The following is a 17,593-nucleotide window of genomic DNA, read 5'->3' as shown; positions in this document are numbered from 1 at the left end:
CTCCAAAGGAGAGATACCAATGGCCAACCAGTACATGAAAAGATGTGCAACATTATTAGTCATTCCCGAACCCAAACCTAAACCCACTGCTGTCGAGTCGATTCCGACTCAGAGTGGCCCTATAAGACAGAGTAGAACTGTACCATAGAGTTTCCAAGGAGCGCCTGGGGGATTCGAACTGCCAACCTCTTGGTTAGCAGCTGTAGCACTTAACCACTATGCCACCAGGGTTTCCTATTAGTCATTAGGGAAATCCAAATCAAAAACTATAATAACATATGGCTTCACACTCAACTAGGATGAGTGTGCCATTGTAAGGAACATTGTAGACATAAGTCACTGCCTTGCCTGGGATGATCCCAGTACAGAGGTTGGCACCCCCTCCTTTCCTGTAACTGCAAAGGAAGGGCTGGCCCTGACATGGACGGATGTTCGGCTTAGCCTGAGGTTCCCTGGGTACCAATATTGGGAGAAGGAAATGGGACCCAGTAAGATTTGCCACCATGGTTCTGTAGGGATGGTCCCAGACCTTGGGAAGGACTGTATTTTGGGAGGGCAGGGGGGTCATACTTGGGGTCTGTACCATCTCAGCACCCCTTATCTCAGCCTGGCTCAGTCCTGTGATTGGCAGTGCCCATAATAGGGTATCCTGGGTACTCATAATAGGCTGAATATAGTCCCCTTTGTTTCCATCCCCAGGCACTCAGGCAGGACCCAGGTACTCACCCTGGGCTCCTTTCCCTCCCTAAAGAAAGCAAACAGGGGAGGTGCTGTACAGTGAATTACTTAATATGGCTCCAGCCATGGTCTTGTGACTCCCACAAAAATGATTGGGTGGGACTATCCAAATAAAGTCTTGTGGCCCACCAAAGGGGTTGGACACCTTGCTAACTATGCAAATAAGGTGCATAGAATGCTTCCAGGGGTGGGATTATGCAAATAAAGTATATACGACGCGTGGGGGGAAGAGACTATGCAAATAAGGTGTATGGAACCCTAACAAGGGGATTGGTCAATTTCATCAACCCACTAGGCACAAAAGAGCTGATCCCAGGGAGGAGAAGGGCCCTCACTACCATCAAGAAGAACAGCCAGGAGCAGAGAGCAGGAGTGCATCTTTTGAACATGGGGTCCCTGCACTGAGAACCTCCTAGACTCAGGAGACAGAGAAAGCTGTAACACCAGAGACGGCACAAGATAGCAAGAAGTGGCAATAAGATCGGCACAGAAACTACAACAGCAGAACCTGGAGGCTGCAATGGGTTTGGGCTTTTTTTTTTTTTTTTTTAAAGATTCCTAGGTGGTACAAACAGTTTGTGCTCAACTACCTAATCTAAAGATTGGTGGTTTCAAACTCACACAGCAGTGCTGCAGAAGAAAGTCCTGGCAATCTGCATCCATAAAGATTACAGCCAAGAAAACCCTATGATACAGTTCTACTCTGTAACACGTGAGGTTGCCGTGTTGTTGTTGTTCTTATTAGGTGCCACGGAGTCGGTTCCGACTCATAGTGACCTTATGTACAATAGACCAAAACACTGCCCGGTCCTGCACCATCCTCACAACTGTTGTTATGCTTGAGCCCATTGTTGCAGACACTGTGTCAATCCATCTCATTGAGGGTCTTCCTCTTTTTCGCTGACCCTCTACCAAGCATGATGTCCTTCTCCAGGGACTGATCCCTCCTGACGACATGTCCAAAATATGTGAGACATAGTCTCACCATTCTTGCTTCTAAGAAGCATTCTGGATGTACTTCTTCCAAGACAGATTTGTGGGTTACTTTGTTATTCCATGATATATTCAATATGCTTCACCAACACTACAATTCAAAGGCATCTGTTCTTCTCTGGTCTTCTCATTCATCATCCAGCTTTCACGTGCATAGGAGGCGACTGAAAACACTGTGGCTTTGGTCAGGCGCAGCTTAGTTTTCAAGGTGACATCTTTGCTTTTCAACACTTTAAAAAGGTCTTTTGCAGCAGATTTGCCCAATACAATGTGTCATTTGATTCGACAGCTGCTTCCCTGAGTGTAGATCCAAGTAAAATGAAATCTTTGACAGCCTCCATCTTTTCTCTGTTTATCATGATGTTCCTTATTGGTCCACTTGTGAGGATTTTTGTTTTATGTTGAGGTATAATCCATAAGGAAGGCTGTGGTCTTTGATCTTCATCAGTAAGTGCTTCAAGTCTTCTTCACTTTCAGCTTGCTTGCTTGCTGAGGTTGCCATGAGTCAGAATCAATCCGATGGCAACAGGTTTAATGGCTAATGAGGCTGACCCTCTTTTCATATGCTATCAGCTGTTTGTATATTTTCTTTGGAGAAATTGCTCATATCTTTTTCTCTTCCTGACCCTGGGGCCACATCAGACCCACATAGTCCAGACGTTGAGTCTTGAGAGGATGCCTCCAATCAGCTCCCTGGACTGCCAGATTTATCTTCCAAAAACACCCCGCTTGCTTCTCAGGCTGCTGCCCCGGAAGCCCTCCTGGCCTTCTGTTCTCAGACCACTCTACCCGCCTCACCCCCTACCAGATGAGCTCTATGCCTGGCCCAAAAGAGCCTTTCAAGTGACATCTGTAGAACATTGGAGCAAACTGAGCAGAAATCTAACCATCAGTGTCATCTCGAACTGCGTAATTTCAACTTCGTGGTTTGCTGTGTTGAACACAAAATCAACAAGGCTCATGTCCTCGGGGCACCAGGAGTCCATAGCTGTGAATGAAGACAGATTCCACTTCCAGAAACACTTGGCAGGGACCTAAAAGCCTTGTAATGGGTGCCCTGGGGCTTCTGACACTTTGAGTATTATTTATTTTGGCAGGAGTGAGCGGTGAAATCAATCGGTGTACGTACATGTTCCTAACACCTATAATAGGGGCGCTATAGGCATTTTGGGCATGACTTCTGAGCACTGTAGGACATTTAGCATCCCTGACCCCTGGCCCAGTACTAGATTCCAGTAGCACCCTTCAGTCACTGGAACATCCCCAACTAGGGTGAGGCAAGTGGGGCACTCTCCTGGGGCTCAGTATTTAAGGAGGGCTCCAAAAAACTCAGTGCATAATCAAGATATTTTCATGCAATAATTTTAGAAAATCAGTTCAGCAAACTATGGCCAACGGATTATTACCGGTTTTTGTAAATAAAATTTTATTGGAACTAGGGCTGACCCAAGCCATGGTGTTTTCAATCACCTCATATGCATGTGAAAGCTGGACGATGAATAAGGAAAACCAAAGAAGAACTGATGCCTTTGGATTACAGTGTTGGCAAAGAATATTGAATATACAATGGACTGCCAGAAGAATGAATAAATCTGTCTTGGAAGATGCACACCAAAATGCTTATTAGAAGCAAGGACAGTGAGACTTGTCTCACATACTTTGGACATGCTATCAGGAGGGACCAGTCCCTGGAGAATGACATCGTGGTTGGTAGAGGATCATCGAGAAAGAGGAAGACCCTCAACAAGACGGATTGACACAGTGGCTGCAACAATGGGCTCAAGCATAACAATTGGGACGATGGTGCAGGACCAGGCAGTGTTTCATTCTGTTGTACACAGGGTCGCTATGAGTCAGAACCAACTCAACAGCACCTAACAACAACACAACAACAGGGCTAGAATTAAGGTGATGGGGATAAGGCAGGGTTGTACAAGTGCAAGGTCAAAATCCTTCTTTAGGGTCCCATAAAACAATATGAGACTAAATGGGCACACCAGCCCAGGGGCAAGGAATAGAAAGCAGGAGGGACAGGAAAGCTGGTAATGAAAAACCCAAGGTCGAGAATGGGAGAGTGTTGACATGTCATGGGATTGGCCATCAATGTCACAAAATAATATGTGTATTAATTGCTTAATGAGTAACTTATTTGCTTTATAAATCTTCATCTAAAGCACACACAAAAAAACCTTTTAAAAAAATCTGTCTTCCAACTGAAATTAAAAGAATCATAACAGAACGTGATGAAAAGTTGTACTCTAACAAATTTGAAAACCTAGAGGAAATGGACAAATTTCTAGAAACACTCTACCTACCTAAACTAACACAGAGGTAAAACAATTAAATAAACCTATAACAAAAGAAGAGATTGAAAAGGTAATTTAAAAAGCTCCCAACTGAAAAAAGCCCTGGACCTGACGGCTTCACTGGAGAATTCTACCAAACTTTCAGAGAAGAGTTAACACCACTACTACTAAAGGTATTTCAGAGCATAGAAAAAGATGGGATACTCCCAAACTCATTCTATGAAGCCAGCATATCCCTGATACCAAAACCAGGTAAAGATACCACAAAAAAAAGAAAATTATAGACCAATATCCCTCACGAAGTTAGACGCAAAAATCCTCAACAGAATGCTAACTAATAGAGTCCAACAACATATCAAAAAAAATAATTTACCATGACCAAGTGGGATTCAAACCATGCAGGGATGGTTTAACACTAGAAAAACAATCAGCGTAATCCATCACATAAATAAAACGAAAGAACCACATGACCTTATCAATTGATGCAGAAAAGGCATTTGACAAAGTCCAGCACCCATTCATGATAACTAAGCAAAATAGGGGTAGAAGGGAAATTCCTCAACATAATAAAGGGCATTATACAAAGCCAACAGTCAACATCACCCTAAATGGAGAGAGTCGGAAAGCATTCCCCTTGAGAATGGAAGCCAGACAAGGATGTCCTTTATCACCGCTCTTATTCAACATTGTGCTGGAGGTCCTAGCCACAGCAGTTAGGCTAGAAAAAGAAATAAAGTGCATCCAAATTGGTAAGGAAGAAGTAACAGTATCTCTATTTGTAGGTGATATGATCTTCTACACAGAAAACCCTGAAGAATCTACAAGAAAACTACTGGAACTAATAGAAGAGTTCAGCCAAGTATCAGGATACAAATAAACATACCAAAATCGGTTGGATTCCTGTACACCAAGAAAAAGAACTTCAAAGAGGAAATCACCAAATCAATACCATTTACAATAGCCCCCCAAAAGATGAAATACTTAGGAATAAATGTAACCAAAGACGTAAAAGACCTATAAAAAGAAAACTGCAAGAAACCAGAAGAGACCTACATATGTGGAAAAACATACCTTGCTCATGGATAGGAAGACTCCACATTGTGAAGATGTCTATTCTACACAAAGTCATCTACAGGTACAATGCCATCCTGATCCCAATTCCAATGACATTTTTTAATGAGATGGTGAGACAAATCACCAACTTCATATGGAAAGGGAAGAGGCCCCAGATGAGTGAAGCATTACGGAAAAAGAAGAACAAAGTGGGAGACCTCACACTGCCTGATTTTAGAAATTATACCGCCACAGTGGTCAAAACAGCCCGGTACTGGTACAGCAGCAGGTACACGGACCGGCGGGACGGAACTGGGAACCCAGACGTAAGTCCATCCACCTGTGAGCAGCTGGTATCTGACAAAGGCCCCAAGTCTGTTAAATGGGGAGAAGACGGTCTCCTTAACAGATGGTACTAGCGTAACTGGATATCGGTCAGCAAAAAACTGAAACAAGACCCATCCCTCACACCATGCACAAAAACTCAAAATGGATCAAAGACCTAAATATAAAATCACTATGGAGTTTTACATTTCATTTTGATCTTTAAAAATTTTGCACCAAAATTAGTTACTTTGAATACTGAGATTTTTTACTGTTGCTGTTAGTTGCCATTGAGTCGATTCTGACTCATGGCGACCCCATGTGTGCAGCGTAGAACTACTCCATAGGGTTTGCAAGACTGTGACCTTTCCGAATCAGCGGTGCCTCCGGTTGGGTTCAAACTGCCAGCCTTTTGGCTGGTAGTCAAATGCTGAACCGTTTGCACCACCCTTAAACTTTGCACCTGGGTGAGTACCTTGTACACAGTAGGCACTATGTTAAAAGAAAGTAAAATTACTTGTATAGCCAGGAAATGCAATGAATACTATTTTTTAAAGATTTCTTTAATTTTAAAATTACCCAAGTGATATATGAACACAATCTTTTTGCAAAAATTTGGAAACTTTTAGAAGTAAAATAGCCCTTGGAGACACAGAGGACAGCCTTCTGGGATTCCAACTCAAAAATATTCGATGGCTGCCAAGACACCAGCAGGTGATAAGAGGTGAGTGGGTGGCATTTCAAGGACAGCCTCCACCATGATCGATCCACAGTGGAGGAGTGGGGAGGGCGGAGCTCACTGATGTGGATTATCCAAGAGCGCTGGCTAACCTTGCCAACCCGGGAGGCCTCCCCTGTTGGTTCCCCCCACGGGTTCCAGAAATCCCTCTGCCATCCGACGCTCTCTCAGCAACATGCAAAGAACTTTGGCATTTTGGGTCGCTGGCCAAGCTCACCAAGGGTGCAGGTCTAGTTTCCACTTGGCCTTTTGAATTGTTAGAGTTTGAGGACCCTGAGGACGACCACTATGACGTCCTAGAGACCTAGGAAAGGGGATTCCACCCTTATGGAGATCTTCAGAGCACACCCTACACACAACTCTTTCTGGTCGCCCCTTGTTCCAAATCACCACCTTGTAACTAAAAATTAAAACTAATTGCCATCAAGTCAAACCTGATTCAGGGCAACCCCATGTGTGTCCGGATAGAACTGTGCTCCATAGGGTTTTTCGATGGCTGATTTTTTAGTGGGTCATCAGGCCTTTTTCTTTTGAGGTGCCTCTGGGTGGACTTGAGCTGCCAACCTTTTGGTTAGCAGCCAAGTGCTTTATCCATTTGTACCACCCAGGTATTCCCCAAAGCTAGGGTCATTAATTTCTCTGGGAACAGGCCAGGCGGGGATGGAATTCAGGAATACCCCCATGGGGCACCGTTTGGCCTGGTTCCAGATGGCCTTGCCCTAGGGCCCCCCCTTGGACTGTATTATTTCCTCTTCAGAGCCAATCATTAACCTTACTCAGAGCTTCTGTATGAGAAGCCACAAGAACCAGTGGCTGGTTGAGGCTGAAACTGCCAAGGTGAGCTTCACACTCTGACAGAACTCTAAGCTTCCCCAGAGGGGCTGAGTCCCCAGTTGTGACCCTGCCAGGTCCCTGGGGCAATGACCCGGGCTGGATCCCACCTCTCAGGTAGACTTCTGTGCACTCACTCAGACCTCATCTTCACCTGATGGGCAGGTCAGATGGAGGAGGAAGCCCCTTTGCTTTCCGGCAGCGCTGCTGTGTCTGGGAGCTGAGTAGGGTGGGAAGCTGGCTGGAGGGGCAGGGGGAGGGTAGAGGGTGGGGGAGGGTTGAGGGTGGAGGTGGGTTTAAGGTTTGCCCCCAGGGCAATGCTACTTCATGCCTCTCTGGGCTATGAAATATCTGAGATGTGAGAACCTCTGTTCAGGGCAGTGGGGTCATTTTAGGGTCTGAGACAGGCCTGGGTTCCTTCAGCTTAACCTCTCAGTTCCCAGTTAGGCCAGTAACTCAGACAAGCCACCCCCTGCCCCAATCCATCAGATGCCACCTCTCAATCTGGCCGCCTTGGGAGGAGCCCCAGAGAAACCACCTGCTCCAATCCCACCCCTCTCAAGGGAGAGGCCTTTGGGGATAGACCCCGGAACCTCTGGTGCTGGGTAGCCAGGACCAGTCTGGAGAACCAAGCCCAGCCGCCTCTGCTAGGGCTTTGGGGAAGGGGGCTGGGCCTTCAGCACCCCAGCTGGGATCACAGGACTGTCTTTCAGCCCAGGGGCAAGAGTTCCCTGCTCCAGTAGCTGTGGGGAGGGAGGGCGGCCTGCTTGTTTTCTGCCCGAATCTAGTCAATGAGTGAGGAGGGAGACAGGTTCCCCTGAGCGCGCGGAACCGCGCAGGGCCCGCCACCCGCGAGGACTGGGGCAGGACGACCAGCCCTCCCGCCGGCCCAGCCAGAGCGTCAGTCCAGCTTTATTCGTGGCCGCCTCTCCGACCGGCCACCCTAGGGCTCGGGGCACTGCTTGAGCGTGACCGAGGCGCCGCTGCTGACCATGACGGCGGGGTAAAGCGGCTCCAGGAAGGTGGCGAGGAAGCGGTAGATGAGGCTGGCGCCGCCCGCCACGCCGTAGAAGGCCAGGCAGCCGGCGGCGCAGTCGAGCGCCACCCCGAGGGTGCGCTGGTAGGCGCCGGGCAGCACCGTCTGCCTGTTGTCGTGCCACACGGAGAACTGGAGCGAGTCCCACTCCAGGCACCACGAGTCCGGGTTGCGGCCCAGCAGGTAGACGATGCTGCGGCGCGGGGGGCCGCAGGGCAGGGGGCCTCCGCGGCGGTAGGTGACGCCCAGGCACACCCAGGAGTCGGACACGTCGGCCTCCCAGTAGTGACGGCCCTCCGCCAGGCCGCGCGAGCACAGCACCTGCGGCCACTGCGTGAAGCCGGGCCAGGGGCCGCCGGCCGCCGCGGGCTCCAGCAGGATGCCCAAGTTCAGCACCGAGTGCGTCTCCTTGAACAGGAACAGCTCGGCGCTGGCCGTGGCCGGATCGAAGTTCAGGTTACAGTAGGCTGGGGGCCGGGGAGCGAGCGGGGTCAGGTCCCCGGGGACGGGGCGCTGGGCCCCTCAGGGAGGAAGGAGGGGGCTCGGTTGCATGGCTGTTTGCTTAGAGGGCCCCCCAGCTTCCATCCCAGGTTCCTAGGAGTGGCCCCTCTACCCCCGCCTTTAAGTCTCCCACTCTGACTCCCCGGGGGCAGTTGTCAGAGGTAGGATGAGCTAGGTGATGTCTGAACTCCCCCACCTTGGGGAGGAGTGTTTGGGGTCAGGAGCTCCCACCTCCAACCAGGCCCTCGAGGTCATCTCCCTCTCCTGTTTGTTCAGGATCCAAGCTGAGTGGGACTGAGGGAAAGGCCAGGGTTTCCACAGGTGTCTCACAGGGGGACACCAAAGGGAAGTCAACCTTGGCCCTGGAGCTCTCAGAGAAGTCACTGGGATTTGGCCCCTGGCCCATCTGAACTGGCCTGGCCCAACCCAGGGGAAGCTGATAGGCACCGGCAGATGGCCAGAAAGGGCAGCAGAGCTGGTCTCTGGGCAGTAGGTGAGGCCTTGCCCTACCCCCAGGGATGGGGTGGGATAGGGTCTTCTCCACTGCCTACCACTGCTCTGGGGTCTCTGATCTACCCTGGGTTTTCCACTGAGTCCTTCTGGGGTCCCCGGTGTCTCTCTGGAGGTCCTGGCCTGAATGGAGTTGGGGCTGGGAGGTCGAGGCATCCAGGGACCCTGTGCCATCCCTCCCACCCTGAGGCAGAAACCATACTGTGGACTCACACTTGAGGAGTGTTTTCCTGTCCACAGCTGGGGGCAACACCTCGTAGGAGTTCATCTTAATGCCTGGGGGAGATAGAGGGGCTTTGCTGAGGAAACTCACAGTCCAGCATCCTTCTGGAAAGAAGTGTGGGCTTCCAGGAGGCTGTGTCACCTGAGGAAGGTGCACACAGGAAACCTGGGCTCTCTGCAAGTGCCCTGAACTGCAACCCACTGCCCTGTGGAGTGCTCCCACCCCCATAAGGCAGGTGAGTCTCCAAGGTCACAGGGCACACCAGGTACTCACCCTTCAGGAGGAGCCGGTTGAGGAAGCTGAGACCCACACCCACCAGCTGGGTCCGGAGCTCCACCAGTGTCTCTGGCATCTGGAGGAAGCTCTCTTTCTCCTCGAAGCTGGTGCCCATCAGGGGTTCTACGGGGGCTGGGAAGTGCTTCAGCCTGGGGAACTCCTGGCACACAGGGAGGTGGCACTAGCACCTGTTAGCTAGGGCTCCGACAGATGCCCCTGCTTATGCCAGGGGCTTAGTGGCCCCAGAACCATGCGGGAGGTGGAGCAGAGGTCACCTCTTCGAACCTGGACCTCTCTCTCTCCCTTCCCAGTTGTTTGGAGATCTCAGGTTAGGGTGCTGCCAACGGTACAGCTAGTGTGGCCAAGCATGGTAAGCTAAGTGGAGTTTTAGAAAACTATGGGAGGAGGATTTCTTTTGAGCCTTTAATTACTTAGTGAAAAACATTGTCAAATGCTTCCAGTTGTGCTTGAGGACTTGGGGACGAGGTGAGCAGTAGCCCTAGAAATCAGCTCAGGGGTGTAATGGCAGCAAAGTGAAGAAAGGAGAGCTATCCACGGAGCCCCCAAGCACAGGGTTGGAGTAGGTCTCTGTCCGCAGAGAAAGCCACCTTCCTGCCAGCTACCCTGCCAGAGAGGAGTCCCTGGGTGGTGCAAATGGATAACATGCTCGGCTGCTGATCAAAAGGTTGGAGGTTGAGTCCACCCAGATGCATCTCAGAGAAAGGCCTGGTGATCTACTTTGGTAAAATGAGCCATTGAGAACTCTGTGGACCACGGTTCTACTCTGACACACATGGGATTACCATCAGTTGGAATTGACTCGATGGCAACTGTGGGGCCAGGCCTGGGCTGGAGAATAAGATTTCAATCTAGGCTCTATAGATTGTTCTGGCTTCACTTGCAGCCCAGCTCTGGGAGTCTGAAGAAACCCCCAATACTGTCAGATGCCCAGCATCCTAGGGAACACCCCCATCTGTCCCAGGGGAATGATGGCATCAAGTTAGGGTCTGAAAAAAGGAAGAATGTCCCAAAGGATAAGGCTAAGCTCTGAGGTGGAGAAGAAGCTGAGGGTGTTGGTATAAGCTCAGGTCTCATCTGCTCAGGACCAGTGACCTGGGTTGGGGAGGCTCCCTGAGGCAGGGGACTGGACGAGGTGATGCTGATACTTGATCCGAGGTCTGGGCAGACCTGGTGTGTTTAGGTGTTTGGGGTGGTAGGGGAGTGAGGTTGTGATAGGACCCCAGACAGAGGTGGCAGGGGACTTGCCTGCAAAAATTGCTGGTCGCTCTGGTTGGTGAGCAGGGCACGGAGCCAGATGCTGTCCCCTTCCAGCTCCAGGAGCCGACTGTGGCTCTGCTGGATGGAGCTGCCCAGTTTTCCCAGAGCCGCGGCCTCCTCTCTCTCCACGAACTCCAGCACCTTCACCTGCAGCTGTTTGATCTCTTGGATGATCTCCAAGAAGCAGGTGTTCACCTCATTGCGCATTGTCTGGGTCAGTTTCTGGCCAGGGCGGGGAGGGACATAGAGAGGCATCCCTGAGCCCCATCCTGGGGCCCCCACTGCCATGGCCCAGAGCTGGCCCAGGCATCTGCTTCTGTTTGCCTGGCCAACACCATCCCCTCCAAGCCTAGAGAGTTCCCTCACCCGGATTCAGGGCACTGGGGGGCCTGGGCTTGGGACAGGGGGCTCAGCAGTTCAACCTTACCGAGAGTGAGGCCACCCGCCCCTGGTGCTTCTGGTTATCAGAGGCAATGATCGACATCTGGTTCTCCACATTAGCCTGGACCTTCCGAACTTCGACCTAGGGTGAGAGGTGAGGTAGAGGAGGAGGAGGTGCCCTTGACTCAAGAGGTGGCCTAGGAGAAACCTGTCTGCAAGCAGCCCCATGTCAAAGCCCAGAAAAGACATACCACTTGCATTCACCTGCTCTGCTCTAATGAGAATGAGAGAGAAAGGCCAGAGCTGAAATGTAGATAGATGGCCCCATGGCGCATCGCTCTGCTCCAGATCGCTCACCCTTGAGAGCCCGTCTCTCCAGTCTTCGGGATCAGGTTCTCTGCTCCTGACCATGGCGATCTATAAGGGTTTCAGGTCATAGGAAGGGGTTGTGAAGGGCTCTGAGGGCAGCAAGGTCAGGAGGTCTAAGAGGCAGCAGGAGCAGGAGAGGCACATCAGGTATGGAGTCGTCCAGTTCCCTGGGGCAGCACTGCCAAGTCCATAGCAGGACCCTGTTTCCAAGTCCTTCTATATAAGCCATTACTCTTCACCCATTCCAGCAATGATATATTTTAGAACGGTGTTATTCTAGATGCCTGTCCATGAACTGTCACTGGTTCGAAACGAAATAAGGAGCTTGTGTAGGATTGTAAATAAATGCATTGCTTCCTTCCTCGAGAATGTTTTGCTATGAAAAAAAAGTCAGCCAAACAAAACAGTGTGCTTAGTGATGAAGTTTGTTTACATTCTGGCACAAGCTCCTTTTCTTGCTATGGACCGTTAACAGGCCACTAAATGGCTATGTTAGAGTAGCACTGTTATAGAATATAAATGATAGAATACCTAAAATATAATAAAAAGCAGTACAAATACACTCAAGAAAATTTGAAAGTAGAGAAAAGGAAGGCATTCACCAAACCTAACATGTGTTAGTATTTTGATGTTTTCTTTCAGCCTTTGTTTTTCCTGTGCAAAAACCGTTTTTTTTAACCACAGATTACAGTATAAACAGGCAGTTTCAGTCCATTCAGAGGTACCTTGGAAGAAAGGCCTGGGAATCTACTTCCAAAAAATTGAGCCATTGAAAGCCCCATGGAGCACAGTTCTACTCTGACACAACATGGAGTTGCCACGAGTAGGAATCGACTTAATGGCAACTGGTTATGTTGATAGGTGCCGTTGAGTCGATTTCTAGGTGCCACGTGACAGAGTAGGATTGCCCTATAGGGTTTCCCATGCTATCTTATGGAAGCAGATGGCCAGGTCTTTCTCCCTTGAAGCAGCTAGGTGGGTTCGAACCACCTCGATAGCTGTTGCTAGTTGCCTATTGGTTGATTCCGACTCATAGCAACCCCATGTGTGCAGAATAGAACTGCTCCATAGGGTTTTCAAGCCTGTGACCTCTCAGAAGCAGAGTGCCAGGCCTGTCTTCTGAGGCACCTCTGACTGGGTTTTGAACTGCCAACCTTTTGGCCAGTAGTCGAGTGCTTAGCCATTTACACCACGCAGGGGCTCCTTACTGGTTACAGTACATACAATTTTGGATCCTTATTTATTTAATTGAGGAGCCCCGGTGGCACAATGGTTAAACTCTCAGCTGGTAACTGAAGGTCAGCGGTTCAAACCCACCAGCTGCTCTGCAGGAGAAAGATGTAGTAGTCTGCTTTCATAAAGATTACAGCCTTGGGAACCCTATGGGGTAGTTCTACTCTGTCCTATAGGGCCACTATGAGTCAGAATTAACTTGACAGCACACAACAACATTCATTTAAATAGCGCTTTTTCATGTCATGACAAGGTCCTAGCCAACGTCACATTCATTTTCCTCCAAGGAAATTTGTGCCCTGGGCTTGGGAGAGCCTTTCAGGCAAGCCCAGGGAACCACGATTCCCCGGCCTCCCAGCTGCTCTCACCTCCTTGCAGGCGCGCTCCTCCTCCAAGGGGACAGTGTCATGGTTCTTGTGTCCCTCCAGCAGGCAGGCGCCGCACACGCAGCACCCTTCCGTGCGGCAGTACAGCCGGCGGAGCTTGCGGTGCTTACGGCACACGCGGTTCTTGATGTCCCACATGGGCTCTAGCAGCCGGTGGCCCTGGAACACCTCATCCTCAAAGTGGCTGCTCAGATGCCTCTCACAGAGGGAGGCCACGCACTGCAGGCACGACTTGACCGACTTGAACTTCTGTGGGGAACAGAAGTCACAGGGCACGTCCCCCGGCCCAGCCACGTTCTGCAAGGACCTAGAGGCCTGGCCCTTGTTCTGGATGAAGCAGGCCACCATCTCCCCAAGGATGACATTCTTGCAGAGACGGGGCCTGGAGGGAAAACTCTTTCGGCACTGGGGGCAGTAGGGTATCTCACCCATGGCAGTCTGATGGTCCCAGAATCCTTGGAGGCAGGCCATGCAGAAGTTGTGGCCGCAGGCGGTGGTGACTGGGTTGTGGAACACCTCCAGGCAAATGGGACAGAGGACTTGGTCCTTTACCATTCGGAGTTTGCTGTTACTCATAGGGGCTGACCTTGGGGGAGTCTTGAGGGCTGGGCAGAGGGCTCTGGGGCTGGGACTTGATCCTGGACAGGTCCTGGGAAGATAAGGGCAAAGCAGCCTGAAGCCAGGGCAGAGGCTGAAGGGGCTTTGGGGGGTACACCCCTTCTCTTGGAAGCAGCTGCTTGCCCATGGGGCACAGGGCTATGTTGTCTGCCAACACTCCTCCCCAAAAGGCAAACAAACCCATTGCCGTGGGGTTGATTCCAACTCATGGTGGCCTCATGTGTTACAGCATAGAACCTCTCCGTAGGGTTTTCTTGGTTGTTCTTTACTGGGAGCCCTGGTTAAGCATTCGTGGTTAAGCATTCAGCTGCTAACCAAAAGGGTGGCAGTTCAAATCCATCAGCTGCTCCTTAGAAACCCTATGGGGCAGCTCTACTCTGTCGTATATGGTCACTATGAGTTGGAATCCACTTGATGGCAATGGGTTTGGTTTGGGTTTGATCTTTATGGGAGGAGCCCTGGTGGCACAACAAATCAAAAGGCTGCTAGTTCAAACCCGCTCTGTGGGAGAAAGACCTGGAGATCCGCTCCTGTAAAGATTATAGCCAAGAAAACCCTATGGGGCAGTTCTACTCTGTAATAAATGGGGTCACCATGAGTTGGAATCAACTCGACACCACCCGACAACAACAATCTTTATGGAAGCAGATTGCTAGGCCTTTCTTCCATGGTGCTGCCGGGTGAGTTTAAACTGCCAACCTTTATGTTAGTGTTGTTGTTAGGTGTCATCGAGTCAGTTCTGACTCATAGTGACCCTACATACAACAAAACAAAACACTGTCCAGTCCTGTGCCATCCTCACAATAGTTGTTATGCTTCAGCCCGGTGTTGCAGCCACTGTGTCAGTCCGTCTTGTTGAGGGCCTTCCTCTTTCTTGCTGACCCTCTACCAAGCATGATGTCCTTCTCCAGGGACTGGTCCTTCCTGATGACATGTCCAAAGTATGTGAGACGAAGTCTTGCCATCCTCACTTCTAAGGAGCCTTCCGGCTATACTTCTTCCAAGACAGATTTGTTTGTTCTTCTGACAGTCCGTGGTATATTCAATATTCTTTGCCAACACGTAGTTCAAAGGCATCAGCTCTTCTTTGGTCTTCCTTATTCATTGTCCGGCTTTCACATGCGTAGGAGGCGAATGAAAATACTGTGACTTGGGCCAGGCGCACCTTAGTCCTCCAAGTGAGGTCTTTTGCAGCAGATTTACCCAGTGCAATGCACTGTTTGATTTTTTGACAAGTACAAACCGTGTGCATCACCTGGGCCTCTTGCCAATCTCCAGAAGGCATGAATTGGGGGTGGAGCACGTAATGAGATCATGTGTTTTTTCCCTAGCCCTAACTCCTGGAACAAATCCTGGACAAGAGGGCAGGTGGGGAAGAAGTGACATCGTGACAGGGGAACGGAGCCACTGCCTTGGCATGTCGGAAGAGGGCTTGAAGCACAAGTACTCACGTGAGGCTCCCTTCATGTTGGAGAGACCCAGAGGTTCAGCTGCTCTGTGAGCACTTGGGCACTCAGCTGCCAGGCCTCTCCCCTGGCCTTGGTTCATTGGTGCTGGAGGCTCCCTATCACCCAGTGTGCCCAGCCCACAGCTACTTACAGCTCACAGGGCCTGATGACTGCCTTCTCACCTTTCCTTTTTGCTGCTGGTTTTCGGTCTCACTCTCAAGGGGGCTCTGCCTAGAAGCCTGTCCCCCACAATTCTGCTCCATGACCTCACAATTCAGGCATGAGCAGCCCCAGTATTCTGGCTGCGATGTCAGCAGGTCAAAAGGGGTATCACCAGACGTGGTTGTGCTGGTCCTTCGGCCTCTCCGCGGGTGGACCCTTTCCTACAGAGCCTTCAGCCCAGGAGGCCGAGAAGCTGCCGGCACCTGGGGTCACCTGCAGTAAACTTAAGCCTCTTACATACCAGCCAGAGAGGGAGAAAGGCGACTAAGGGGCAGCAGGATCCTGGCAATTCGTTTAATCTCTCTGGACCATGGTTGTTCTCTTGTGAGTTGACAAGGTTGTTGGAAGAGATGATATTTCAAGGCCCCTGTGGTTACCCTGGGAAGCCCTGGTGGTGTAGTGGTTAAGTACTACCGCTACTAACCAAAATGTCGGCTGTTCGAATCTGCCAGGCCCCCCTTGGAAATTCTGGGGCAGTTCTACTCTGTCCTATACGGTCACTATGAGTTGGAATCAACTCGACGGCAACAGGCTTGGTTTTGGGTTTTGGCTTGTTGACCTGAGCCCTGATGGCTCAGTGGTTAAGCGCTCAGCTGCTAACTGAAAAGTTGGCGGTTTGAACCCATCACCTGTTCTGCAAGAGAAAAGGTGTGGCAGCCTGCTTTTCGTAAAGATTACAACCTTGGAAACCCTATGGATTTCTGTGAGTCAGAGTTGGCCAGACAGTATAGGATTTTTGTCACTAAGAGTCAGAGTCGACTCAATAGTAGCTGTTTTTTTTCTCCCCCAGGTCTAAATTTGACTGATTCAAAAGTTACCTGATTGGCAACCCTAAGGACTGTTGCTTCCACTCCGGTTCTGACCCTTGGAAGGAAAAAGGGACAAGATAAGCCAAAGAAAGACTCTTATCACCCTGTGTAGTAGCTTTTCTAGTCTTTCTGCTTCCCATTCTCTCCCACCCAATAGCATAAATGCTCTGAAAAGTCTTCATCAAGTCATTCTCCTGCTCAAAAACACTGGCTTGGCCACCCTGATGCGATAGAAATGGTGAACAGAAGACATCCTTTCTCATTCCAGATCTCAGAGGCAATATTTTCAATGTTTCTCCATTAAGTAGGATGGTTACTGTAGGTTTATTGTAGATACCTTGTATCAGATGAATGAAATTTCCTTCTATTCCTCCTTTGCTAAGAGTTTTAAAAAATCTTCAATGGGTGTCATATTTTATCTGATGCATTTTCTATACCTATTGAAATAAGTATAATCTTTCATTTATTCTTTTAGTGTGGCAAATTTACATTTACCGATTTTCAATTACTAAACCAACCTTGATTCCTGGAGTGAATCCTGCAAACCCTACTTGGTCATGGTGTGTTGTGTTTTTTTTTTGGGGGGGGGTAACAGGTTTATTGAAATATAACTCATATGCAATTCAATATATACAATTCAATGGTTTTTAGTATATTCACAGAGTTGTGCAAACATTAATTACCACAATCAATTTTAGAACATTTTCATTACTTCAAAAAGGAACCCCATACTCGTTAGCTCCAACCCCTCAACTCCTGGCTTTGATGGTTTTCTCTACTGTAGGTTTACTTTCTATTGGTTTCTGCTCTTTATTAGTTCCTTCCCTTTACTTTTTTGGGTTTAATTTTCTGTTCTAAGCTCCTGAGATAGATGCTTAATTGATTTTCTCCTTACTTATTTAGTTACTATATTCATTTTCCCTGTAAATATGGATTTTACTGCACCCCATAGTGAAATAACATTGTCGTTATTCAGTTCAATATACCTTCAACAACGTTTATGGTGATTTCCTGTTTGACCCATGGGTTATTCAGAAGCTTGTTGCTTAATTTTGAAATACACAGGTATTTTCTAATTCTCATTTTTTGCTGTTAATTTCCAACTTAATTCCACTATAATCAGATAATATACTCTAATTTAAATTTTTGAATTTGTTGAAACTTGCTTTTTGGCTTAGAGCGTGGTCAATTTAGCTAACTGTTACATACACTCTTGAAAAGAACTTGCGTTCTGCAGTTGCCTGATGGCAATGTTTTACATGTATTTATTAGTGAAGTTTGTAAATCTTGCTGTTCAAAGCATCTATATCACTATTTTT

General features: G+C 49.2%; 1 protein-coding gene across 1 annotated transcript; it reads right to left on the bottom strand.

Moving 5' to 3' along the window:
* Positions 1-7,927: 7,927 nt before the first annotated feature.
* On the bottom strand, positions 7,928-13,774 carry LOC126063193 (E3 ubiquitin/ISG15 ligase TRIM25-like). The gene is made up of 6 exons (XM_049861374.1): positions 13,160-13,774; positions 11,236-11,331; positions 10,797-11,030; positions 9,528-9,690; positions 9,245-9,307; positions 7,928-8,487 (listed from the first exon to the last, which is right to left on the bottom strand). Exons 1-6 carry the CDS (start codon positions 13,751-13,753, stop codon positions 7,928-7,930), a joined length of 1,710 nt encoding a protein of 569 aa, XP_049717331.1. The 5' UTR covers positions 13,754-13,774.
* Between the last annotated feature and the right edge of the window lie 3,819 nt (positions 13,775-17,593).

The sequence above is a fragment of the Elephas maximus genome, chromosome 19 (genome assembly GCF_024166365.1).
Source record: "Elephas maximus indicus isolate mEleMax1 chromosome 19, mEleMax1 primary haplotype, whole genome shotgun sequence".
Lineage (NCBI taxonomy): Eukaryota > Metazoa > Chordata > Mammalia > Proboscidea > Elephantidae > Elephas > Elephas maximus.
The sequence above is the reverse complement of the archived record's forward strand: the minus strand, read 5'-3'. Positions and strand labels throughout refer to the sequence as shown.

What these genes read in the sequence shown, in the direction of transcription:
- LOC126063193 (XM_049861374.1), bottom strand. Translation starts at nt 13,753, where the DNA reads ATGAGTAACAGCAAACTCCGAATGGTAAAGGACCAAGTCCTCTGTCCC. An exon ending in GGCGGGTGGCCTCACTCTCG is followed by an intron (nt 11,031 to 11,235) that starts GTAAGGTTGAAC and finishes CGCCCTGGCCAG; the next exon opens with AAACTGACCCAGACAATGCG. An exon ending in CAACCGGCTCCTCCTGAAGG is followed by an intron (nt 9,308 to 9,527) that starts GTGAGTACCTGG and finishes TATCTCCCCCAG; the next exon opens with GCATTAAGATGAACTCCTAC.